Below are 26,910 nucleotides of genomic sequence, written 5' to 3' on the forward strand. Positions count from 1 at the left end.
GAAATCCAGTTTTTTTTTTTCTTTTGTTGCATTGTACTTTTGGTGTTGTATTCAAGAAATCATCATGAAATACAATGTCATGAAATTTTTTTCCTATGTTTTCTTCCAGTAATTTAATAGTTTTTAGCTACTATGTTTAGTTCTTTGATGCATTTTGTGTTACTTTTTATATGTGATGTCAGGCAAGGGTCCAGCTTCATTCTTTGGCATATGGCTATGTAGTTTTCCCAGCACTATTTGTTGAAAGAGCTGCCCTTTTTTTTTTTTAAAGATTTTATTTATTTATTTGAGACAGAGAGAATGAGAGAGAGAGAGCACATGAGAGGGGGAAGGGTCAGAGGGAGAAGCAGACTCCCCGCTGAGCAGGGAGCCTGATGTGGGACTCGATCTGGGGACTCCAGGATCATGACCTGAGCCGAAGGCAGTTGCTTAACCAACTGAGCCACCCAGGCGCCCAGAGCTGCCCTTTCTTGATTAATCTTGCTGTCTTGTTAAAAAATCATTGACCATATCTACACAAGGGTTTAGTTTTGAGTTTTCTATTCCATTGGTCTATATGTTGTTTGTCCTTATATCGATACCACACTGTTTCAATTATTTTAGCTCTGGTGTTAGTTTTGAAATCATGAGGTGTGAGTTCTCTGACTTTCTTCTTTTTCATGATTGTTACGGTTTTTTGGGATTCCATGAGCTTCTCCATGAATTTTAGGATGGGTTTTTCTATTTTTGCAAAAAATGCTGTTGGGATTTTGATACGAGTTGAAATGAATCTCTAGCTTGTTTGTGGAGTATTATTTTAACAATATTAACTTTTTCTAATCCATCAACACAGGGTATCTTTCCATTTATTTGTGTCTTTAATTTTTTTCAGCAGTGAAAACAGTGCTGTTTTGCAATTTTCAGTGCATAAATCTTTTGCCTCCTTGGTTAAATTAATTCTAAAATATTTTATTGTTTTCAGTGCTATTGTAAGTGGAATTGTTTTCTTAATTTCCATTTTGGACTGTTCATTGTTAGTGTATAGAAATGCAACTGGTTTTTGTGTGTTGATTTTTTTTTTTAAAGATTTTATTTATCTATTTGACAGAGAGAGAGACAGCGAGAGAGGGGACACAAGCAGGGGGAGTGGGAGAGGGAGAAGCAGGCTTCCCGCGGAGCAGGGAGCCCAGTGTGGGGCTCGATCCCAGGACCCCGGGATCATGACCTGAGCCGAAGGCAGACACTTAACGACTAAGCCACCCAGGCGCCCCTGTGTGTTGATTTTGTATCCACTAACTTTACTGAATTTGTTTATTAGCTGTCTCAGAAATTTTTTGTGATCTATAAGGTTTTCTACATGGAAGATGCCATCTTGTGAATAGAGATAATGTAACTCCCGTTTGGATAATAATATTTTTATCAGTGCTATTTTAAACAATCATGATGTGAACAAAAATTTTAAATTACTTACTGTTCATTTTTCCATTTAAAAAAACCATTTTGGTCAGTGTGATCATACCCATGATCATATAACCAAATTTCAGAGAATGTGTTGTCCATTGTGTCTTAAACACAGGTAGATGAATGAGTTGAAAGTGAAAAATAGTTTTGTAAGACATTATCATTGAAGAAAAGTGGGTAATGAATACACAGAATCTTTCTTAAAATTGCATGTGAATCTACATTTATCTCATAATAAAAAATTCAGTTTAAAAAGTGGCTAGTTCTCTATGCATAAACATCTCCAAAATAATAGTACAAAAGAAAACACATAAAATATTTGGAATTCCACAGTTCCTCCTGGAAAAAAAAATAAAGCAGTAACATTCAAGGGAAAGAACACAGCCTGTAGTTAAGAATATTGACATTAGGACTCAAAATTTGTCTAAAATCTAGTCATTCATGATATGGTTAGTTTACAGGAAGAATTAAATTTTTTTTAGATCCACTTGCAGATAGATCAGATTTCACTAGTCATCTGCATCAAGCCACTATTGAAATTGTGTGACTGTAAGCATGAAATTGTGTGACTGTAAACATTGTTCCTCAGTGGAGATTTTTAACCACTTTTAAAGGATGGTTTTAAGGACTTATTTAGCATGTACAGTTAAGTAATGTATATAGTACTGGTTGAGTCAGCTTCACATTTTGGTAGAGACGGGAAGAGTGACAACCATGTCTAGATTTAATAAAATATATCATTTGCAATAGTTCACAGTTATAAAACTGGTAAGTTAATGTGTGTGGTTTTGCTTTAGGAAGATTGTTCACTTCACAAAAGGATTGATAAATGTTGCCTTTTTAAATAGTTGATTTTGGTGTGTTTAAAATACCATTTCCACAAATGAGACTTACACAATTACAAGGATCATCTCTGAAAGTGTGATTCTAAAAATGAGGCAGATTTAAAAAACTGACATCAGAGCTTTTATATGCAGATTAGTATTTCCCTTCTAAGTATTCACTGTAGGAGGCCATGCTGATATCAGTGATGTCATTCCTTAGGACATTTTGAGAACTCTCCTTTTGTAACCCATTTAGAATGCATGCAAGAAAATAAATCTTAAGGAATACTTCAGATTTTGGCAAAAACGAATTTTACCCAACTTGATAACTCACCACATTTGATTCTAAATGACATTTGGCTATTTCTAAAAATCACATCCACCCTTCAACGAGAGAAGATTTTTCAAATAAATGGGCAAAACATTTTAAGTATCAAATTTTTTTTTCTTTTACCACTTGGCTTCTACCTGGTCTCATAATTTATAATATAACACAAACATGTTTATGCCTAAAAGTGCTATCCTTCACAGAAGGAAAGATTTCTACTGATTGTATCCAATTGTTTTAATTTTTGCATTTCGTGATACTAATATTAAAGGGTTATGCTGATTTATCCATAGTCCTGACCTTGGCCAGCTACAGCATGAATTCATGTGATCACTGGCTTTGTGGTTGGATTTCTGTGAATTCTAGGAATGAGTGAGAAAATCGTTATTCTGCCAGTTTGCTATATGCTCTTTTCTAAAGAACAACTTTTTTGCTCTTTGTAATCTGTTGATGGGACAAGATGTAGAATGACATCATTCATTCTTTTTTTTGAATTTTGGTTGCAAGGAGTTTTGTGTGCCATTGGTAGACATGTAGCATCTTTTTCTCTGGTTCCATTTTCTGATTAAAGATTAAGGACTCTGAGTCACTCGACAATTTTTCGAAAGCAAGGTTATGGCAAAAAGTAGAAATTATACCAAGTCTTGGTACCTTTATTCTAGAGGCAAGTTTGTTGCAGAATTTTGTTAAACAAACAAACCAAAAAAAGAAAAAAACCAAAACAAAAACCCTCTTCATCAAAACAAAACCACCAAAATTCCACACAGTAATATGTCTGTTATATCTCATTTCTTTTTCCTTCCCTTAATATCCTGGGTTCTCTCTAGCCAAACATAAGAAAATGGTGCAGAGGGGACTATTGGTCTTGGGGTGGGCCCAGTGCACTGCTTGAATGGGGATGATGCCTCGCCCAGGAAGCACCAACACAGCTGTTACCCGATTCAGTGTTTTAATTTGCATTTTGTTGATTCTTAGTGAGGTTGCAGTGCTTTTTCTCCCAATTTTTTGTTACCCAGTTGTATTCCCTTTTTAAAAATTGTTTCTGTCTTTTATTCATTTATCTACTAAGACTTGAGTATTTTTAAAAAATAGGATGTTTTTATCTCCTTTTTTTCAAATTATTTGCCTTTTACATTTTGGTTATGGATATCTTTGGAAGTGTATGCACAAGTTTTTTTTATGTAAATACATAGGTATGTTCTTGAATTTCTTCCTCTGCATTTTTTATTGAGAAAATTTACATAAAATTCACTATTTAAACCAATTTAGTTTATAAGTCAGTTTATTTTTTTTTGAAAATTTACAGTATTGTGCAGCTGTCACACTTTGTAATTCTAGAACATTTTCATTGACCCCAAAAGTAGCCCATACCTCCCAATACCCCACTTCTGCTGTCTCCTGGCAATCACTGATCTTAATGTCTCTATAGAATTGCCTATTCTGGACATTTCATATATATATACAGGGAATCATCCAATATGTGGCATTTTGCATTTGCCTTTTTTAGCATAATGTTTCCAAGTGTCATCCATGTTTTAGCATGGGTGTATATTTTATTCCTTTTTATTGGGACCTAATATTCCGTTGTTTATTTAACAGTTGGTAGACATTTGGGTACTTTCTACTTTTTTAGCTGTTACGAATATTGCTGCTATGAACATTTGTGTACAGTATTTGTGTGGATATATGATATCATTGTTTTGGATATATATCTAGGAATGGAATTACTGAGTCATTTGGTAACTTTTTAACTTTTTGAGTTACTACTAAACTTTTTCACAATGACTGCATCATTTTACATCTCCATCAGCAATATATGTGGATTCCAGTTTCTCTACACTCTTGCCAACCCTTATTTTTCATTTAAAGAATTATATCCACCCTAATGAGTGTAAAATAATATCTTGTGGTTTTGATTTGTGTTTTCCTAATGACTAATAATCTTGAACATTTTTCATGTTTTACTGGCGCTTTGTATATCTTCTATGGAGAAGTGTATATCTATGTCCTTTGCCCATTTTATTTTTAGATTTTATTTATTTGAGAGAGAATGAAAGAAAGAGAGCATGAGAGGGTGGAAGGTCAGAGGGAGAAGCAGACTCCTGGCTGATCAGGGAGCCTGACGCGGGATTCAATTCTGGGACTCCAGGATCGTGACCTGAGCTGAAGGCAGTTGCCTAACCGACTGAGCCACCTAGACATCCATGTCCTTTGCCCATTTTTAAATTGGGTCCTTTCTCTTTTTATTGTTAAATTATAAGAATTTTGTATTAAAAGGTTAAACATCCTTTAAAGGAGAAATATCATCTTATTTGAAGGATATATATTATGCAAAAGGATATTAATACCTTTTCAGATATATGATTTGAAAATACTTTTCTTTAGTTGTATGGTTCATCTCTTCACTTTCTTGATGGTATCTTTTGATACACAAAAGTTTTGAATTCCAGTCAAGTCAGTTTTATCTATTTTCCCTTTTTTAAGTTTAGGAAATCCTGTATTAGAAATGGGATATATGTTTATTTGGTACATTCTTTTAAGGTTTTAACTTTTATAAATCTGTTGGATTACAGATGTACCTATTATATAACTTAGCAGGATATGCTGTAACAATTTGGTTATATAAATATTTCCCTGGGAATCTGTGAGCTCTTCTAAGTCCTGTTTTAGATTTTCTTCATCTTTTTGTCATTTATACAATTATTCTGTGACAAGCAGAAGATAGAGTGATTAAAAAAATACAGAGGCCTTCCAGAGAGTGTTTGGTAAATATATTTGATACATTAGTCAATTGTTATTTTAAATGATGTAAAGCAAAATCACTCAGCATTTTACTCGTGTTTTCAAATCCTCAATGAAATAATGAAAATTCATTTTCTTTTACTTTTATTTTGAATATTCATTCTTTCAGACAACTTACAGTATAGATATGTTTTCAGTTTGTTAGAAGTTTACATTTGATTAAATATGTGACAGGCTAATTAAAGAAGTTCTTTAAATTTTTGTTTTGATAGTGAAAGCAAGTTGAATACATTGGTGCAGAAGCTTCATGACTTCCTGGCACACTCATCAGAAGAATCTGAAGAAACAAGTTCTCCTCCAAGACTTGTGATGAACCAAAGCACAGGTAAATTGAGAAATAATGTGCAATATCGTCTAGTCTATTTTCCATTTAGTTTTGGGAGGGAGCAACTATTGAAGGCTTTATTAGCCCTTCTGAATCTAGTGTTTAGCTAATATTTGATATTGGAAATTTTAATTTAGATAAGTAAAATGTAAGTTGTATGGTTATAGGTGCTTAGAGAAGGATGCACTATGGTTTTATGCGTAATGGAGATATCTTATAGCATGGGTGATAAATGTTCATTATGAAAAATAGGTAATATTAGAAGAGGTGGGAGCAGTATAGAAATGTATTATTTTATTTATTTGCATATTATGAGTTAATTTTTTACATCGTTTGATAACTTCTCTGAGTAGAATTGGTGAATTTTTTAAATAAAAAAGACTCAATACCTCCTTTCTACCTCCTTTTCTCCTTTTTAAAAGTGTCCTGTATCATGTGATGATCACTTTTGAGGTTTTCAAGGTTAGCTACATATATAAGAGCTGAATACACACACACACACACACACACACACACACACACACACGTGCATGTGCACCACAAATACAGTATGTACAAAAAGTTTAAGAGTGGTAGACCACAGTGAGAAGTTCAATCATATATGTAATTAGAATCCCATAAGGGGAGAAAAGATAGAATGGGTCAGAAACCTTACTGAGCATTTTCTGGAAGTGATGAAAGGCATCAAGCCATAGATTCATGAAACTCTGTGAACCTCAAGCAGGATAAATATAAAGAAAACTATAACTAGATATATCATAATTAAACTCCTAAAGGACAAAAAGCCAAGAGAAAAACTTACAAGCAGAGGAAAAATATCATTGCTTTCAAAGGAACAGCAATAACAATGATAGCACAGTTAACAACATGAATGATAGAAACTACATGATAATGAAATGATTTCTTTAAAGTACCAAATGAAAATAATTGCAACTTGGAACTGTATATTCAGTGAAAGCATCTTTCAAAGGTGAAGGTAGAATTAATATAGACAAAAAGTGAGAACTCCATCATGTCAGTAGACCTACAATAGATGAAATATTAAAGGGTTTTCTTAAATCAGAAGGAAAATAATCTGAAATGGCAACACCAAAATATAGGAAGTATTGAATAATGGGAAGGGTAAGTAGGTGGGTGAAACTAAATATATAGTGTTATCTAATCCATAGTCCTTATTCTTAATTCAAAAATTGCCCCAACAGTTTTTTTATAGGTAAATTTTTCCTCCCAAGTCAAGTATCCACTTGAAGATAACATATATAGATAGCATATGGTTGCCTTGTCTCTTTAGTCTTTTTATTTTTTAAAAGATTTTATTTATTTGAGAGAGTGCACACTCTAGAGCAGAGTGGGAGGGAGAGGAAGGGGGAGAGAGTCTCAAGCAGACTCTGTGCTGATGGATTATGGGCTTGGCTCGATCTCACCACCCATGAGATCATGGCCTGGGCTGAAACCAAGAGTTGGATGCTTAACTGACTCAGCTACCCAGGTGCCCCTCTTTAGTCCTTTTAAATCTAAAACCATTTCTTTGTCTGTTGGGGCCATGATACTTTTGAAATGTACAGGTCTATAGTGACCGTTGATATGAATTTGTCTGATGAGTTATAATTAGATTCAGGTTATTTATTTTTGTTGGGGTTAATATGTGGTGTTGTGTTCTTGTCAGTACATCATATCACAAGGCACATGATGTAATTTTTTTAAAGCTTTATTTTTTTTAAAGATTTTACTTATTTGACAGAGAGTGCACATAAGTGCACAAGCAGGGGGAGCAGCAGGCAGAGGGTGAGGGAGAAGCAGGCTCCCCACTTAGTAGAGAGCGCGACTTGGGGCTCAGTCCCAGGACCCTGGAATGATGGATGACCTGAACTGAAGGCAGACGCTTAACCGACTGAGCCCACCCATGTACCCCTGTAATTTTTTCTTTTATTGGTGATGTTAACTTAGCTTACTTGACTGGTTGTTATGCTAGATTAATCCACTATAAACTTATGATTTATTCCTTTGTAACTAATAAGTAATTTGTAGGGTATTACTGTGAAACTATTTAGGTATTCTTTTTCATTATCAAAAGTTAACTTACGTGTTTTCTATCGCACATAACCACAAACATGGCATCTTATAATAATCCAAATGTATTATTTCACAGTTCTGTAGGTAAGGAATCCAGTGAGCCTTTCTGGGCTTTTCTCAGGGTATCACAGGGCTAAAGTGAAAGTGTCTTTGAGACTATATTCCTTTCTGAAAGCTCTGTGGAAAAATCCATTTCTGTGCTCATTTAGGTTGATCGCAGAATTCAAGTCCTTGTGGTTATAGGTCTAAGGTTCCCATTTCTTGCTGGCTGTTGGTCAGGATCCTCTCTCTTAGCTTAAGGCTGTTTGTATTTCTTCTCACATGGCCCCCTCCATATTCAAAGTCAGCACGTTGAGTCTTTCTCATGCTTTGAATCTCTTTTGCTTGCTTCTTCAGCCATCATCTGGAGAAATTTACCTACTGTTAAGGACTTGTGTGATTACGCTAGCCAAATCCCTTTTACCCCTTCCTCCAATTTTTAAGGTCAGTGGTGCTGTTTTACATAGTACAGTCATGGAAGTGGCATTTCCTCACATTCATAGGTTCTGGAGATTAGGGAGCGTGAAATCTTGGGGGCCATCTGTAGAAATTCTGCGTACTGCAGTAACCATTCATGATTCTTGGCTAAATGATATATTACATTGATGGGTTCCAAATGCTGAATAATCTATTATTACTTACCTCTTTTAGTTGATATATTAATGTAAGTATATGGGAGGGCTTTACATTCTCTTCTCTCTTCATTTGTTTAATTTGAATATACTAATATTCTTTCTTTATTCATTAATAACTCTATATTTATTTCAGTGTTCTTTTGTATCACTGGTGGCAAGTGGGAGCCCCTTCTATATGGCTCCTGCTGACCTTTTTACAAATCATCATCCTAGAGCACTTCATTACTTTTCTGCCCTCACAAGATGTTGAATGTGTATTTTGCACTGTCCTTTACCTGGCCCAGAAATCAGTTATTTCTCCAAGGAGTTCCACTTGGTTTTAGTGAGATGCTGTATTTAGAAACCAAGATCTGGTTGTACAGTGTTCTCATTGCAACCAGGACATCTTTGGTTACATGCCCTTACACAGAGAAAATGGATATATGTGTTAATATTTTCATGAGTTGATATTGATACTTTTATTTTTAAATTCCAGTATAACTAACCTTACAGTTTTATATTATTTTCAGGTGTACAATATAGTGATTCAACAATTCTATACATTAAGAGTACTCTTAGTCCCCTTTACTTACTTCACCTGCCCTCTGGTAACCACCAGTTTGTTCTCTTTTGTTTATTACTTTTTTCTTTGTTTTGTTTCTTAAATTCCACATATGAGTAAAATCATGTTGTATCTGTCTTTATCTGACTGGCTTATTCTGCTTAGCACTGTATCCTTTAGATCTATCCATGTTATTGCAAATGGTAAGATTTCATTCTTTTTTATGGCTGAGTAATATTCCATTGTATATACATACCACATTGTCTTTATTCATCTATTGATGGACACTTGGGTTGCTTCCATATATTGGCTATTGTAAATAATACTTCAGTAAACAGGTGTGCACATATCTTTTCAAATTAGTGTTTTTGTATTTTTGGGATAAATATCCAGTAGTTGAATTACTGGATCTTATGGTAATTCTATTTTTAATTTTTTGAGGAACCTTTATATGGTTTTCAACAGTGGCTGTACAGTTTGCATTCCTGGCAACAGTGCACAAGGGTTCCTTTTTCTTCACATCCTTGCCAATACTTGTGGTTTCTTGTGCTTTAAATTTCATCCATTCTGACAGGTGTGAGTTGATAATCTCATTGTGGTTTTGATTTGCATTTCCTTGACAAGTGATGTTGAGCATCTTTTCATGTTGGCCATCTGTATGTATTTTTCGGAAAAAATGTCTTTTGATGTCTTTTGCCCATTTTAAAATTGGATTATCTGTGGGTTTTTTTGGTGTTGAGTTGTATAAGTTCTTTATATATTTTGGATACTAACCCATTATTGGATATGTCATTTGCAAATATCTTTTCCCACTCAGTAGGTTATCTTTTAGTTGTGTTGTTTCCTTTGCTGTGCAGAAGCATTGTATTTTGATGTAGTTCCAGTAGTTTATTTTTGCTTTTGTTTCCCTTGCCTCAGAAGACACATCTAGAAAAATGTTGCTATGGTGGATGTCAGAGAAATTACTGTCTGTGCTCTCTTCTAGGATTTTTATGGTTTCAGGTCTCACATTTAGGTCTTTAATGCATTTTGAGTTTATTTCTGTGTATGGTGTCAGAAAGTGGTCCAGTTTCATTCATCTCAAATTTTTATTTGCATGTTGCTGTCCAGTTTTCCCAGTATTTGTTGAAGAGACTTTTTCCCATTGCATATTCTTGCCTCCTTTGTTGAAAATTAATCAACCATATAATCTTGGATTTCTAGGCTATTTTATTCCATTGATCTATGTGTCTGTTACTGTGCCAGTACCATACTGTTTTGATCACTACAGCTTTGTAGTATATCTTGAAATCTGGGATTGTGATACCTTCAGTTTTGTTCTTCCTTTTCAAGATTGCTTTGGTTATTTGGGGACTTCTGTGATTCTATACATATTTTAGGATTGTTTGTTCTAGTTCTGTGAAAAATGCTGTTGGTATTTTGATAGGGATTGCATTAAATGTGTAGATTGCTTTGGTTAGTATAGACATTTTTACAATATATGTTCTTCCAATCCATGAGCTTGGAATGTTTTCCATTTCTTTGTGTCCTGTTCAGTTTCTTTCACAAGTGTTCTTTAGTTTTCAGAGTACATATCTTTGGCTTCTTTGGTTAGGTTTCTTCCTAGGTATCTTCTTGGTTTTGGTAAAATTATAAATGGGATTATTTTCTCAATTTTTTCTGGTACTTCATTATTAGTACATAAAAATTCAACAGATTTCTCTAGATTGCTTTTGTATCCTGCAACTTTACTGAATTTGTGTATCAGTTCTACTAGTTTTTTGTTGAAGTCTTGAGGGTTTCCTCTATATAGTATCATGTCATCTGCAAATAGTAAAAGTTTGTGTTCTTCCTTACGAATTTGGATGCTTTTTATTTTCTGATTCCTGTGGCTAAGATTTGCAGTACTATATTGTATAACAGTGGTGAGGGTGGATATCCCATGTTTTGTTCCTCACCTTAGGGGAAAAACTCCCAGTTCTTTCCCCATTAAGGATGATGGTAGCTGTGGGTTTTTTATAAATGGCCTTTATTATTTTGAAGTATGTTCCCACTAAACCTACTATGAGTGTTTTTGTCATGAAAGGATGTGATACTTTGTCAAATCCTTTTTCTGCATCTTTTGAAATTATCATAAGGTTTTTATCCTTTCTATATTGAATGAGATGTATCTCATTGGCTGTTTTTGTGAATATTGACTCACTTTACATTCCAGGAATAAATCCTGGATCTTGGTAAATGATTCCTTAATGTATTGTTGGATTCACTTTGCTAATATTTTGCTGAGGAATTTTGCATCTCTGTTCACCAGGGATATTGCCATGTGGTTCTCTTTTTTTTAGTGGAGTCTTTATCTGGTTTTGGTATCAGGGTTACACTGGCCTGATTGAATGAATTTGAAAGCTTTCTTTCCTCTTCTATTTTTTGGCACAGTTTGAGAAGAATAGGTATTAACTCTTTAAATGTTTGGTAGAATTCACCTGTGAAACCATCTGGTCATGGATTTTTGTTGGTTGTTACTGAATACAGATTCAATCTTATTGCTGGTAATAGTCTGCTCAGATCATCTATTTCTTACTGATTCAGTTTTGGGAGGTTATGTTTCTAGGAATTTATCCATTTTTTATAGGTTGTCCAGTTTGTTGGTATATACTTTTTCATAATATTCTCTTATAATCGTTTGTATTTCTGTGTTGTTGGTTGTTATTTCTCCTTTTTATTTCTAGTTTTGTTTGAGTTCTATTTTTGATGAGTCTGGATAAGATTTCAATTTTGTTTCTATTTTGTTTATTTCTGCTCTTATTTTTTTTAAAGATTTATTTGAGAGAGAGAGCACATGCGTATGAATAGGAGGAAGGGCAGAGGGGAAGCAGACCCCCCACTGAGTGGGGAGCCTGATGTAGGTCTTGACCTCCCAACTGGGAATATCATGACCTGAGCCTAAACCAGGAGTTGGACCATCAACTGGGTGAGCCACCCAGGTGCCCCTATTTCTGCTCTTATTTTTATTACTTCTTTCTGCTGTTTTTGGGTTTCATTTGTTATTCTTTTTCTAGTTCCTTTAGGTATAAGTTTAAGTTATTTATTTGAGGTTTTTCATACTGCGCCTGTTTTGCTATAAACTTCCTTCTTGGAACAGCTTTGGCTGCATCTGAAAGATTTGGACCATTGTTTTTTTGTTTTCACTTGTTTACATTTAGTTTTATTTCCTCCTTGATTTCTTGGTTGTCCCATTTATTGTTTATTAGCACGTTATTTAATCTTCATGTGTTTATGTGCTCTCCAGATTTTTTCTTGTGGTTGATTTTAGTTTCATTGTGCTAGTGTTGGAAAAGATGCATGGTATCACTTCCATCTTTGTTAATTTTTGGAGACTTGTTTTGTGGCCTAACATATGATCTGTTGTGGGGAATATTCCATGTGTATGTGAAAAGAATGGGTATTCTGCTGTTTTAGGATGGAATGTTCTGAATATATCTATTGGATTCATGTGTTCCAATGTGTCCTTCAAAGCCACTGTTTACTTTTTGATTTTTTGTTTGGATGATCTGTTGATGTAAGTTAAGTCCCCTACTATTACTGAGTTACTGTCAATTACTTTATGCTTGTTACTAACTGCTTTGTTTTTGTGTGTGCTCCCATGTTGGGTTCATACATATTTGCAATTGTTACATTTTCTTTTTGGATTATTCCCTTTATGATTATGTAGTCTCCTTTTTTGTCTCTTGTTACAGACGATGTTTTAAAGTCTTACTTTGTCCTATATAAATATTGTACCCCATCTTTCTTTTCACTTCCTTTCACATGATAAATGTTTTTCCATCCCTTTACTTTCAATATGCATGTGTCTTTGGGTCTGAAATGAGTCTTTTGTAGGTAGCACATAGATGGATCTTTCTTTATTATCCCTTCCTTCACCCTATGTCTTTTGATTGGAGTATTTAGTCCATATACATTCAAAGTAATTATTAATAGGTATGTATTTATTGCCATTTTGTTATCTATTTTATGGTTGTTTTTGTAGTACTTCTGTCTCACTTCTCTTGCTCTGTTCTCATTGTTTGCTTCCGTTCATTAGTGATATGCTTGGATTCCTTTCTCTTTATGTTTTGCATATCTCTTACCAGTTTTTGACTTGTGGTTACCATTATGCTTATATATATCATCTTCTGCATATAGCAGTCTATGTTAAGCTGATGGTTGATTAAGTTCAAACCCATTCCGAACATACTAAAGTTTTACTCCCCCCCCCCCACCGTGTTTTCATATATGGTGTCTTATTTTTCATCCTTGTATTTTGTGAATTCTTTTATTTCTTAGGTATACTTAATTTTACTGCTTTTGTGCTTCCTATTCTTCTTACTCCTTATGGTGTAACCTTCCCACTCAGATTATCCCTCTTAACATTTCTTGTAAGGCTGGTTTAATAGTTATGAATTATTTTAAGTTTTATTTGTCTGGGAGCTCTTTCTCTATCCTGTGAATGATAGCATTGTTGGTAGAATACTCATTTTGTTCAAATTTTTATTTAAATTCTGGTTAGTTACCATATAGTGTAATACTGGTTTCAGGAGTAGAATTTAGTGATTCATCACTTACTTATAACACCCAGTGCTCATTACAACAAGTATCCTCCTAAATACCCATGACCTATTTAGCCCATCCCCCATCCACCTCCCTTCATCAACCCTCAGTTTGTTCTCTATCATTAAGAGTCTCCATGGTTTATTTTCCTCTCCCATTTTTCCCCCTGCCCATATGTTCATCTGTTTTGTTCTTTAAATTCCACATATGAGTGAAATCATATGGTATTTGTCTTTCTCTGACTTAACTTATTTCACTTAGCATAACACACTTAGATCCATCCACGTCAATGAAATGGCAAGATTTCATTCTTTTTGATGGCTGAGTAATATTCCATTGTATATATACCACATCTTCTTTATCCATTCATCAGTGGATCAACCTTTGGGCTGTCCCTGTAGTTTGGCTATTGTTGATAATGCTGCTGTAAACATTGGGGTACATGAACCCTTTGGAATAATTTTGTATACTTTCGGTAAATACCTAGTAGGGTAGTTTTTGGGTCATAGGGTAGGTCTATTTTCTCTTTTTGAAGACCCTTCATACTGTTTTCCAGAGTGGCTATTCCAGTTTGCATTCCCACGAACAGTGTAAGAGTGTTACCCTTTCTCTGCATCCTCACACCATCTATTGTTTCCTGTATTGTTAATTTTAGCCATTCTGACAGGTGTGAGGTGGTATCTCATCATGGTTTTGATTTGTATTTCCCTGATGATGAGGGATGTTGAGCATATTTTCTTATGTCTGTTAGCCATCTATCTGGATGTCTTCTTTGAGAAAATGTCTATTCATGCCTTCTGCCCATTTCTTAACTGGGTTTTTTTTTTCATTTGGGTGATGAATTTTATAAGTTCTTTATAGATTTTGGATAATGACCCTTTATCAGATATGTCATTTGCAAATATCTTCTCTTATTCCATAGGCTGCCTTTTAATTTTGTTGATTGTTTCCTTTGCTGTGCAGAAGTTTTTTTATCTTGATGAAGTCCCAGTAGTTCATTTTTGCTTTTGTTTCCTTTGCCTCTAGGCAACATGTCTAGTAAGAAGTTGCTACGGCCAAGGTCAAAGAGGTTTCTGCTTGTGTTCTCCACTAGGATTTTGTTGGTTTCCTGTCTCATGTTTAGGTCTTTCATCCATTTTGAATTTATTTGTGTATATTGTGTAGGAAAGTGGTCCAGTTTTATTCTTCAGAATGTTGCTGTCCAGTTTTCCCAACACCTTTTGTTGAAGAGACTGTCTTTTTTTCCACTGGATATTCTTTCCTGCTTTGTCAAAGATTAGTTGACCGTAGAGTTGAGGGTCCATTTCTGGGCTCTCTATTCTCTTTCATTGAATCTATGTGCCTGTTTTTGTGCCAGTACCATACTGTCTTGATCAATACAGCTTTGTAATACAGCTTGACATCTGGAATTGTGTTGCCACCAGCTTTAGATTTCTTTTTGAACATTACTTTGGATTTTCAGGGTCTTTTCTGGTTGCATACAAATTTTAGGATTGTTTTTTCTAGCTCTTTGAGAACTGCTGGTGGTATTTTGGTAAGGAGTACTTAAATGTGTAGATGCTTTAGGTAATAAATATATTTTAACAATGTATGTTCTTCCAGTCCTTGAGCATGGACTGTTTTTCCATTTCTTTGTTTCCTTTTTAGTTTCTTTCATCAGTGTTTTATAGTTTAGAGAGTACAGATCTTTTACTTCTTTGGTTAGGTTTATTTCTAGGTAGCTTATGGGTTTTGGTACAGTTGTAAATGGGAACGATTCCTTGATTTTTTTTTTTTCTCCTGCTTCATTATTAGTGTATAGAAATGCAACCGATTTCTGTACATTGATTTTGCTGAATTCATGTATTCTAGCATTTTTTTTGTGTGTGGAATCTTTCTGATTTTCTACATAGAGTATCATTTCATCTACAAATAGTGAAAGTTTGACTTCTTTCTTGCTGATTTGGATGTCTTTTCTTTCTTTTTGTTTGATTGCTGAGACTAAGACTTCCAGTAGTATGTTAAATAGTAATGATGAGAGTGGATATCCCTGTCTCGTTCCTGACTGTAGAGGAAAAGCTGTCCTTTTTTTCTGCATTGAAGATATCAGCTGTGGGTCTTTCATATATGGCGTTTATGATGTTGAGGTATGTTCTATTTATACCTTCTTTGTTGAGCAAGAATGGATGCTGTATTTTGTGAAATGCTTTTTCTGCATCTATTGAGAGGATCATATGATTCTTATCCTTTCTTTTATTAATGTGGTTTATCACATTGATTGATTTGTGTATATTGAACCACCCCTGCCGCCCAGAAATAAATCCCACTTGATCATGGTGAATAATCCTTTTAATGTACTGTTTGATTCGATTTGCTAGTTTCTTGTTGAGAATTTTTGCATCCTTGTTCATCAGGGATGTTGTCCAGTAATTCTCCTTTGTAGTGGGGTCTTAGTGTGGTTTTGGAATCAAAGTAATCCTGGCTTTGTAGGGGGATCTTGGATGTTTTCCTTCCCTTTCTACTTTTTTAGCATTTTGAGAAGACTAGGCATTAACTCTTACTTAAATGTCTGTTAAGGGGCACCTGGGTGCCTCGGTCGGTTAAGCGTCTGCCTTCGGCTCAGGTCATGATCCTGGGGTCCTGGGATCGAGCCCTGCATCAGGCTTCCTGCTCAGCAAGAAGCCTGCTTCTCCCTCTCCTCCTCTCTTCTCTCTATCTCTGTCACTACCTCTGTCTCTCTCTCTCAAATAAATAAATAAAATCTTAAAAAAAAAATAAATGTCTGTTAAATTCCCCTGGGAAGCCATTTGGCCCTGAACTTTTGTTTGTTGGGAGATTTTTTTTTAAGGTTTATTTATTTATGAGAGAGAGAGAGAGAGAGAGAGAGAAAACAAGTTGTGAGGAGGGGCAGAGGGAGAAGTAAACTCCCTGCTGAGCAGGGAGTCTGTCATGGGGCCTGATCTCAGGACCCTGGGATCATGACCTGGGCCAAAGGCAGATGCTTAACTAACTGAGCCACCCAGGCACCCCTGTTGGGAGATTTTTGATTACTGATGCAGTTTCTTTGCTGATTCTCAGTTTGTTTAAATTTTCTATTCCTGTTTCAGTTTGGTAATTTGTATGTTTCTAGGAATTTATCCATTTCTTCCGGTTTGCGCTACTGGCAAGTAATTTTTCATAATATTCTCTTATAGTTGTATGTATTTCTGTGCAGTTGTCATTTCTCCTCTTTCATTTGACATTTCATTTATTTGGGTCTTTTCTCTCTCTCTTTTTAGGTCTGGCTAGTGGTTCATCAATTTTATTAATTCTTTCAGTGAATGAGCTCTCAGTTTCATTGGTCTGTTCTGCTGGTTTTTGTTGTTGTTTATCCTTTTTTTCTGCTTTAATCTTTATTATTTCCCTTCTTCTGGCTTTAGGCTTTATTTGCTATTCCTTTTCTAGGTGTACGTTTAGGTTTTTATTTGAGCCTTTTCTTCTTGAGGTAGGCCTGTATTTCACTGTACTTCCCTCTTAGGACTGCCTCTGCTGCATCCCAAAGGTTTTTGACTGTTGTGTTTTCATTTTCATTTGTTTCCATGTATTTTTGAAATTTCTTCTTTGGTTTCCTCGTTAACGCTTTTATTCTTTAGTAGGATGTTCTTTAACCTCCATGTATTTGTGGTCTTTCCAAATTTTTTCTTGTGGTTGACTTAAAGATTCATACTGTTGTAGTCTGAAAATATGCATAGTCTCATCTCCATCTTTTTGTACTTTTTTAGGGCTGATTTGTGACCCAGTATGTGATCTATTCTGGAGAATGTCCATGTGCATTTAAAAAGAATGTGTATTCTGCTGCTTTAGGATAAAATGTTCTGTAATTTTAATATCCTCTCTTTATTACTATTTTTTGCCATTTTAATTACTATGTGTCTTGGTGTGCACCTCCTTGGGTTGATTTTTTGGGGGAGACTCTTTGTACCTCATTGTAGATCTGGGTTTCTGTTTCCTTCTCTTATCCTCTCTTTATTTACTATTTTTTGCCATTTTAATTACTATGTGTCTTGGTGTGGACCTCCGTGGGTTGATTTTTTTGGGGGAGACTCTTTGTACCTTGTTGTAGATCTGGATTTCTGTTTCCTTCTCTAGATTTGGTAATTTTTCAGGTCTTATTTCTGCAAATAAACTTTCTGACCCATTTTGTCTTTCTTCTCTTTCGGGGATCCCTAATATATATATGTTCCTATGCTTGATGGTGTTGCTGTGTTCCTTTAATCTGTTCTCATTTTTTATTGTTTTTTTTAAAGATTTTATTTATTCATTTGAGACACAGAGATACAGAGATAGAAAGCATGAGCAGGGAGAGAGGCAGAGGGAGAAGCAGTCTCCTCGCTGAGCCAGGAGCCCGATGTGGGGCTTGATCCCATGACCCTGGGATCATGACCTGAGCCGAAGGCAGAGGCTTAACCATCTGAGCCACCCAGGCGCCCAATCTGTTCTTTCTCTTGTGTAGCTTGATTACCTTCTAGTACTCTGTCTTCAAGGTCACCGATATGTTTTTGTGCTTCCTCTAGTCTACTACTTATTCCTTCTAGTATATTTTTAATTTCATTTATAGTGTTCTTCATCTGTACTTGGTTCTTTTTTTTATATTTTATACCTCTTTGTTGAGGTTCTCAGTGAGATCCTCCACTCTTCTCAGTTCTAGTGAGTATCTCTAGGACCATTATGTTGAATTTTCTCTCAGGCATATTGCTGATCTGTTTTGCTTACTTCTCTTCCTGTCATTTTTTGTTTTTTAATTTGATGCATATTCTTCTTTCTCCTTATTTTGTCTCACTCTCTGTGTCTATTTATATGTATTAGGAAAGTCATCTATGTCTTCTACACTTGTAAGTAGTGGTCCTATGAGGACGATGTCCTGTAGTTCCCTGCAGTGCAAGGTTCCCTGTTCACCAGAACCTTGCACTTCAGGGGTGTCTCCTGTATGTGTTGTGTGCATTGTACCATTGTGGCTGAGCCACAGTTCTCTTCAACGCAGTTGGATCCAATGGCTCCCTTTGCCTATTATGGGCAGAGTTTGGTCCCTGCATTGTTAATAGGCCAGTCTGGGGACGGCTCGTTCTTGAGTTGGCTTATATGAGACATTTGCAGGGTGCGCTCTTAACTGAACTGCAGGGTACTCTCTGTGTGTTGTCCCCTGAGACTTGTATAAGTTAGTGGGGCCTGCCATCATACTGTTTGTCTGCCCTCAGCCTTCTGCAGGGCTGCAGTTGAACTGGTCTGTGTGCTTATTTTTCTGTTTCCCCAGGTCATGAGTCACTTTGTATTGGTTCTGGCCACTTTCAGGTCTGCTTGCACAATGCCAGTTTTTTGGTTCCTCTTTAGGTGGACCTTTGCTGTTGTTGGGTTCAGTGGGGCAGATTGGAAGGAGAGGTGGGGGTGTGGGCAGGGCCCATGATAATTTGCAAGGTATGCACTAATCTGCTCTGGAGGGGACCTGGAGATACTTTGGAGAACTCTTATGGAGGGCATGGTGTGCTGTTTGCAGGCTAGGTGGAGAGTGTTCACTGGTTCCCAAAAGTGCCCTGCTATCTGGACTGGGGGTTGGGGAGGTAAGTGGCACCTGCCCACTCTTTTGTTCTTGGAGTAGTCTCCTGAAGTTCCCTTCCCCTCATGTGCAGGTTCTGAGATTAGTAAGTACATCAGTTTCCTTACGGTATATCCCTGGTGGTTTTCAAATTGCTGCTTCTATGTGGTATCTCACTGGGGTTGTTTCTCATGCTGGCTCTTTAAGGGCAGGGACTCAGTTTCCTCTTGCCCTGTGGTTTTCCCAGAGCCCAGCCTGCTGATTTTTAAAGTTCAAAGTGTTGAACTGATTATGAAAATTTTCAGTGTTGAGTTTCTCTCATTTTCAAAGCCAAATGTTACAGGGACACATCTTTCCAGTGCAGGCCCCTCATGCCTGGGGAGCCTGGTGTGGGGTCTGCTTTTCTCCCTTCTCTGTGCTTGTGCTTTCCCTTCCCCTTTCAGACAGTCTCTTGGGTCAATTTTGTTCTTAACCATGTCTGTGCCCTCTCTACCATTTTTGATGTGGCCTCTTCTCTATGATTGCTGTGGAGAATCTGTTTTGTCAGTCTTGGGTTGTTTTCTGTGTTATTTACACTGATGCAGGTGTTTCCATGAATGGATGGGAGCTTAGGACCCTTCTACTTTATCATCCTCTCCTAAAGTTGATATTGATACTTTTAATTCTTTTTTTAAAATTTTTTAAAAGATTTTATTTATTTATTTGACAGAGAGACACAGCCAGAGAGGGAACACAAGCAGAGGGAGTGGGAGAGGGAGAAGCAGGCCTCCCTTGGAGCAGGGAGCCCAATGCGGGGCTCGATCCCAGGACCCTGGGATCATGACCCGAGCGGAAGGCAGACACTTAACGACTGAGCCACCCAGTCGCCCCGATACTTTTCATTCTAATTTGTTACCACAGATTTCATTGTAATCTTCCTCTTTTGTATTTTAACTTCTTTCTGTAACAGAGAAATCTGGCCCTACTATTCCTCAATTTTTGTACTCATTTGCTCAGTCCTCATGTTATCCACCTAGTTGCAAATTTGCTAACCATACCATCACAACAGAGAAACCTAACCAGCATTAAGTATTTGTTTTAAATTCTCTTTGTCTTTAGAATGACATTATATTGTCAGAGTTCTATGTTTAGTAGGTAGTTGGGGAGTTCAGCCTCTGGTGGTGGCAAACTAGCTTCATTTGCACAAGCAGATTATTTCCCACAGATACCAGTTACAAACTCTGGCCAAAATACTGAAAATAATTATGTGAAGGAACTGGAAAGTGACAAAAAGCAGACACAAATGGGAGGGGAGTGAACACATGGAAGAAGGAAATACTATTAGTGAATTCCCAATTGTTAAGCCTTTTTTTGTTAAGGAAAGTGCCAGTTAGCTCAGTCGGGGGCAGTTAAGACTTGGATAGAAATCTGTATTCATATTGGATGAGGTATGAAGAAATTTAGGGGGACACTAGCAGCTTTTGTAAAATGAAGGGGGAGGATTCCATTCAGAAGAGAGCTACAAATTGGGAACTCCAAAAGCTGCAAAAACTCCAACCATACCTGCGATTGAATTGTTCAAGTGCAGCCCAGATTCCAGGCAGCTCAGTTAGGGGTAAAAAGAACAGTAGAAAACTTTTAGTTGCTTCCAGTACAGGGTAAACAGTTTGGGGTTTGATTTCAGCTAAGTTAACTACCTCCTCATAACAGAAATATCAGCTCTTTGGAGGAACATAATGGGCTGCAGTGTCTTCACTTTATCTTTCCAAATGACTGGTACCAATCCAAAATACTAGATAGATGAAGAAAGAAGAAATGTGACCCATGCTCAAAAGGAAGGACAGTCAGCAGAGACCAATCTACAGATGACTCAAGCGTTGAGATTAGCAGACAAGAACATTAAAGCAGCAATTACAACTAAGCTCAAGCACAAAAAGGCAAATACATTTATGATTAACAGAGAGATAGGAAATCTTAGCATAGACATAAAAACTGTAAAAACCTATTTTGAAGTTCTAGAACTAAAAAATACAATTTTGAATAACAAATCATTGTACTTGACAGGAGATTAAAGGTAGTAGTATAAGTATCAGTGAATTTGATGACAGACTAAGGGAATTTATCCATCTGAGAATAGGAAACATTAAAAAAGAAAGTGTGTGGAGTACTTGCTCTTCAAAACCTTTCCCCAGTAAAACTGTATAGTTATCAATCAAACACATGCAAAGAATAAGAATGTGTAATCCATGCTCAGGAAAAAAGTCAATAGAAATTCTCAGTGGGCCCAGCGTTTTATAGTTACCTGTATACTACTCTTGCACATATTTTGTTAGATTTTTACGTAAGTATTTCAGGTATTTGGTATGCTATTTTAAATTCTGTTTGTTATTTGTAATTTAGATTTTATTTGTTCATTGCAGGTATGTAGGAATTTTATTCTCTTTTTATGTTGTCCTTGAATCCTGTGAACTTGCTGTAGGGAGGGTTTTTGTTTGTTTTATTTTTTTTTGCCTTGTAGATTCCTTGGAATTTTCTACATAATCTTGTCTGAAAATAGGGACAGTTTTTTTTTTTTTTAAAGATTTTATTTATTTGGCAGAGACAGTGAGAGAGGGAACACAAGCAGGGGGAGTGGGAGAGGGAGAAACAGGCTTCCTGCGGAGCAGGGAGCCCAATGTGGGGCTCGATCCCAGGACCCTGGGACCATGACCTGAGCCAAAGGCAGACGCTTAACGACTGAGCCACCCAGGTGCCCCTGAAAATAGGGACAGTTTTATTTCTTTGTTTCGTCTGTGTGCATTTTAATTCCGTTTCTTGCCTCATTATGCTGGGTAGGAGTTTTTGTATTTTCCATTATTATCTTGAAGAAGAATAGTGATGGCAGACATTCTCTTGGTGTTTCTGATCTTGGTGGTAAAGCATTCAGTCTTTCACCATTAAGTGTGACGGTTCCTGTATAAATGGTTTTTGTAAATACTCTATCAAGTTGAGGATGTTTCCCTCTATTCCTAGTTTTCTGACAGTTTTTTACAGTGACATTTATATTCAGATAATTATAGATTCACATGCAGTTGTAACAACTACTAGAGAGGTCTTATATACACTTTGTCTATTTTCCCCATAATGGAAACATTTTCTAAAACTATAATATATTATTATAGCCAGGTTATTGATATCCACTGATCTAGTTCAGATTTCCTAAGTTTTCCTTGTACTTGTGTGGGTTTATTGAGTTTTATACAATTTTATTACTTGGGTTGATTCATATCTCCACCCCTATGGTCATATATCCACCCTCACAGATTACTCATCCTGCCTTTCGTAATCATGCTTACTTCCCTAGCCTGACTCCTACCCAGCCTAACACCTGGCAATCACTAATCTGTCCTCCATTTCTAAAGTTCTGTCATTTCAAACATGTTACATAAATGGAATCATATGAATGTATGTATTGGGGATTTGGTTTTTTCACTTAGCATAATTCCCTAGAGAGTCATCTGAGTTTTTAGCACATACCAGTAATTATTTCCTTTTTAATTGCAGTGTAGTAGTGTTCCATGGTATACCACAGTTTGTTTAACCATTCACCTGTTAAAGGACATCTGGACTGATTCCATATTTGAGCTATTACAAATACAACTGCTGATGAACATTTGTGTGAACTACGTTTTCATTTCTCTGGGATAAATGCCTGGGAGTGCAGTTGGTGGGTCATATGATGGTTGCTTGTTTATTTTAAGATACTCCTAAACTGTAAACTGAGTTCCAGAGGGGCCACACCATTTTGTATTCCCAAAGCAATGTATGAGTGACTCAGTTTCTCTGTATCTATACCAGCATTTGGTGTTACCACTATTTCCTTTTTAATTTTATGTATTCTGATAGATACTTAGTGATATCTTGTGGTTTTAATTGGCATTTCCCTAATGACTAATAATAACATTTTTAACATTGTTATTGGGATATAATTTGTATAGCATAAAATTCACTCATTTAAAGTATACAATTTAGTAGTTTTTGTATTTCACAGATGTGTGTAACCATCACCATAGTTAATTTTATAACCTTTTTATCACCTCAAAAGAAACGTTCCCATCCCCTTACTAATCTACCAAGCAACCTCACTAATCTACTTTCTTGGCTTTATGGATTTCCCTATTTTGGACTTTTCTTATGAGTGGCATTGTGTAATATGTGGTCCTGTGTGACTGGCTTCTTTCACTTAGTGTAATGGGTTAAAGTTTTATCTGTGTTGTAGCATGTTTTAATACTTCATTCCTTTTTATGGCCAAATAGCATTCTTTTATATGACATTTGATCTGTTCATGGATACTTGTCTTGTTTATACCTTTTGGCTATTATGAATAATGCTGCTATAAACATTTGTGAACAAGTTTGTGTATGGCAGTGTATTTTCATTTTTCTTGGGTATACACTTAGGAGTAGAATTGCTAGGTTATATGGTAACTATGTTAAATCCTTTGAGGAAATGCCAAAATGTTTTCTAAAGTGGCTGCACCTTTTTACATTCCTACCAGCAGTGTATGAGGATTCTGACTTCTTTGCATCCATGCCAACAATTATTATCTGACTTTTTTGATTTTAGCCTTTCTAGTGCTTGTGAAGTAGTGTCTTATTTTGGATTTGATTTTCATTTACCTAATGGCTAAGGATACTGAGCATCTTTTTATGTGCTTGTTGGTAATTTGTATATGTTTTCCTTGGAGAATTGTCTGTTCAGACCCTTTGCCCAATTTTTAATTGGGTATTTGTTTTTGTTATTGTTTTTTAGCATTCTTTATATCTTCTGAACTTTTTATTATGATAAAATTTACCATTTTAACCAATTTTAAGTATACAATTCTCTGGCATTAAATACATTCACATAGTTGTGTAAACATCACTACCACCTATCTCCAGAAATTTTCATCTTCAAATGAAACTCCGCACCCATTAAGGACTAACTTTTCCAATCCTCTCTTCCCTAGCCCCTGGCAACCACCATTCTACATTCTGTCTCTATAATCTTGACTATTTTAGGATCCTCATATAAGAGGGAGGGCTTATACAGTTTTTGTCCTCTTGTGTCTGGCTTATTTTACTTAGCATAACGCCTTCGAGATTCATCAGTGTTGCAGCATGTATCAAAATGTCCTTCCTTTTTAAGGCTGAATAGCATTCCATTGTGTGTATATGGCATATTTAGTCATTCATCTGTCAGTGGGAACTTAGGTCAGATATATGATTTGCAAATATTTTCTCCCATTTTGTTGGTTGTCTTTCATCTTCTTGATGGTGTCCTTTGAAGCACAAAAGCTTTTAATTTTGATAAAGTATAGTTAATCTAATTTTCTTTTTATTGCTCATGTTTTTGGTGTCATATCTAAGAATTCCTAGTACTAAATCTGAGGTCACAACGATTTACCCCTATATTTTCTTCTAAGAGTTTTATAGTTTTAACTCTTTAGGTCTTTTATGCATTTGGAGTTCTTTTGTGTGTGGTGTGAGGCTCCAAGTTCACTTTTTGCATGTGGATACATAGTTATGTTAACGTCATTTGTTGAAAAGACTATTTCCCCACTGAATGAATGGTCTTGGCATCCTTATTGAAAATCAGTTGGGGGGGCTGGAAGAAAACCAGTCAAATGCAGATATGTGGTTTTATTTCTGGACTTTCAGTCTTTTTTTGAATCATCTGTATGTCTATCCTTTTGCCAGTACTATACTATATTAATTATAATTGTTTTATAGTAAGTTTTGAAATTGTGAAGTGTGAATCTTCCTATTTTGTTTTTTATTTTGAAGGCTATTTTGGCTATTCCTGTTTATACAAATTTTAGAATGAGCTTGTCAGTTTCTAGAAAAAAGTCAGCTGGGATTCTGACAGGGATTGCATTGTATTGGTAGATCAGTTTGGGGACTATTGCCATCTTACTGTTAGATTGTTTTCTTTATTTTCAGGTCATTCATTACAAGTGAGTAGAAATACAATTGATTTTTTTATATTGTTCTTGTATTTTTCAATCTTTCTTTACTCTTTTACTAGTTCTAATAGTTTTTTGGTGGATTCCATAGATTTTCTATATATAAGATAATGTCATCTCCAAAGAGAGATAGTTTTACTTCTTTCTTTTCAATCTTGATGCCTTTTATTTCTCTTGATTATTTGCTACGGCTAGAATCTTCATTACAATATTGAATAGAAGTAGCAAGAGGGGATTTCCTTTCTTGTTTCTGATCTTAGGAAAGCATTCAGTCTTTCACCATTTAGTATAATGTTAACCTGTGGGTATTTTGTAGATAGTTGAGGATGTTCCATTTTTTAAGGGTCTTTTAAAATAGATTTTACTTTTTAGAGCCATTTTATTGTTTTCCTGAGATATTTATTTAAGAGAGAGAATATGAGAGAGAGAGAGAGAGAATGCATGAACCCGGGGCAGGGCAGAGAAGCAGACTCCCTGCTGAGAAGGAAGCCCAATGCGGGACTTGATCCCAGGACTCTGGGATCATGACCTGAGCCAAAGGCAGACAGTTAACCAACTGAGTCACCCAGGCGCCCTGGAGGAGTTCTAGGTTCACAGTGTTTATAAGCATCTGTGTGCAGGTTTTTGAGTGGATTTAGTTTTCATCTTATTTGGGTAATTATCAAGGAGTGTGATTGCTGGATCATATGGTAAGAGAATGGTTAATTTTGTAAGAAACTGCCCAGGGGCGCCTGGGTGGCTCAGTTGTTAAGTGTCTGCATTCCTCTCTCTGTCAAATAAATAAATAAAATCTTAAAAAAAAAAAAAAAAAAGAAACTGCCCAAATGTCTTCCAAAGTGGTTGTACCGTTTTCCATTCCCAACAGCAATTGAATGAGACTTCTTTCTGTTGCTTCACATCCTCACCATCATTTGGTGTTGTCAGTGTTCTGCATTTATCCATTGATTGTGTAGTATTATCTGATTGTTTTAATTTCCAATTCCATCATGACATATGATGTGGAGCATTTTTTCATATGCTTATTTGTCACCTGTGTATCTTTGGTAAGATATTTTCAGATCTTTTGCCCATTTTTTTCTTTTTTTAATTTAATTTTTTTTTTTTAAGGATCTTTATTTATTTGACAGTGAGAGAGGGAACACAAGCAGGGGGAGTGGGAGAGGGAGAAGCAGGTTTCGTGCCGAGCAGGGAACCCGACATGGGGCTCGATCCCAGGATCCTGGGACCATGACCTGAGCCAAAGGCAGACGCTTAACGACTGAGCCACCTATGCACTACTTTTTGCCCATTTCTAATCATGTTGTTTATTATTATTGAGTTCTTTGTATCTTTGATTTTTATTATTATTATTTTTTAATATTTATTTGACAGAGAGAGAGAGCACAAGTAGGGGGAGCAGCAGGCAGAGGGAGAGGGAGAAGCAGTCTCCTCATGCGGGGCTTGATCCCAGGACTCTGGGACCATGACCTGAGCCAAAGGCAGATGCTTTAAGCGACTGAGCCACCCAGGTGTGGCTTTTAGATAATAGTTCTTTATCAGATACGTCTTTCGGCAGATATTTTCTCCCAGTCTGTGGGAGAAAGACTTGTCTTCTGTTGAAGTTTGCCAGTATTTTGTTGAGGAGTATTCTGTCTATATTTGTGATAGTGTTCTGTAGATTTCTCTTTTTTTGGTACCTTTACTGGTTTTGGTATGATACTGGTCTCATAAACATTAATTAGGAAGTATTGCTACTTTTTATATTGGAAGAGTTTGTGAAGACTCTTTTTGAATGTGTGGTATATTTCAGTGGTGAAGCCATCTGGACCTTTGCTTTTTTTTGTGGGTAG

The 26,910-nt window shown here is 36.0% G+C and overlaps 1 protein-coding gene across 7 annotated transcripts in view; it reads left to right on the forward strand.

The window, feature by feature from the left end:
• Window positions 1-26,910, forward strand: part of ATRX (ATRX chromatin remodeler) — a 303,464-nt gene that overhangs the window by 54,250 nt on the left and 222,304 nt on the right. For all 7 annotated transcript variants that reach the window (XM_027607480.2, XM_027607484.2, XM_027607481.2 and 4 more), the window contains one exon: window positions 5,607-5,719. In XM_027607480.2, coding sequence (XP_027463281.2) covers window positions 5,607-5,719 — 113 coding nt within the window. The remainder of the gene's footprint in view (window positions 1-5,606; window positions 5,720-26,910) is intronic.

The sequence above is a fragment of the Zalophus californianus genome, chromosome X, assembly GCF_009762305.2.
Source record: "Zalophus californianus isolate mZalCal1 chromosome X, mZalCal1.pri.v2, whole genome shotgun sequence".
Classification (NCBI taxonomy): domain Eukaryota; kingdom Metazoa; phylum Chordata; class Mammalia; order Carnivora; family Otariidae; genus Zalophus; species Zalophus californianus.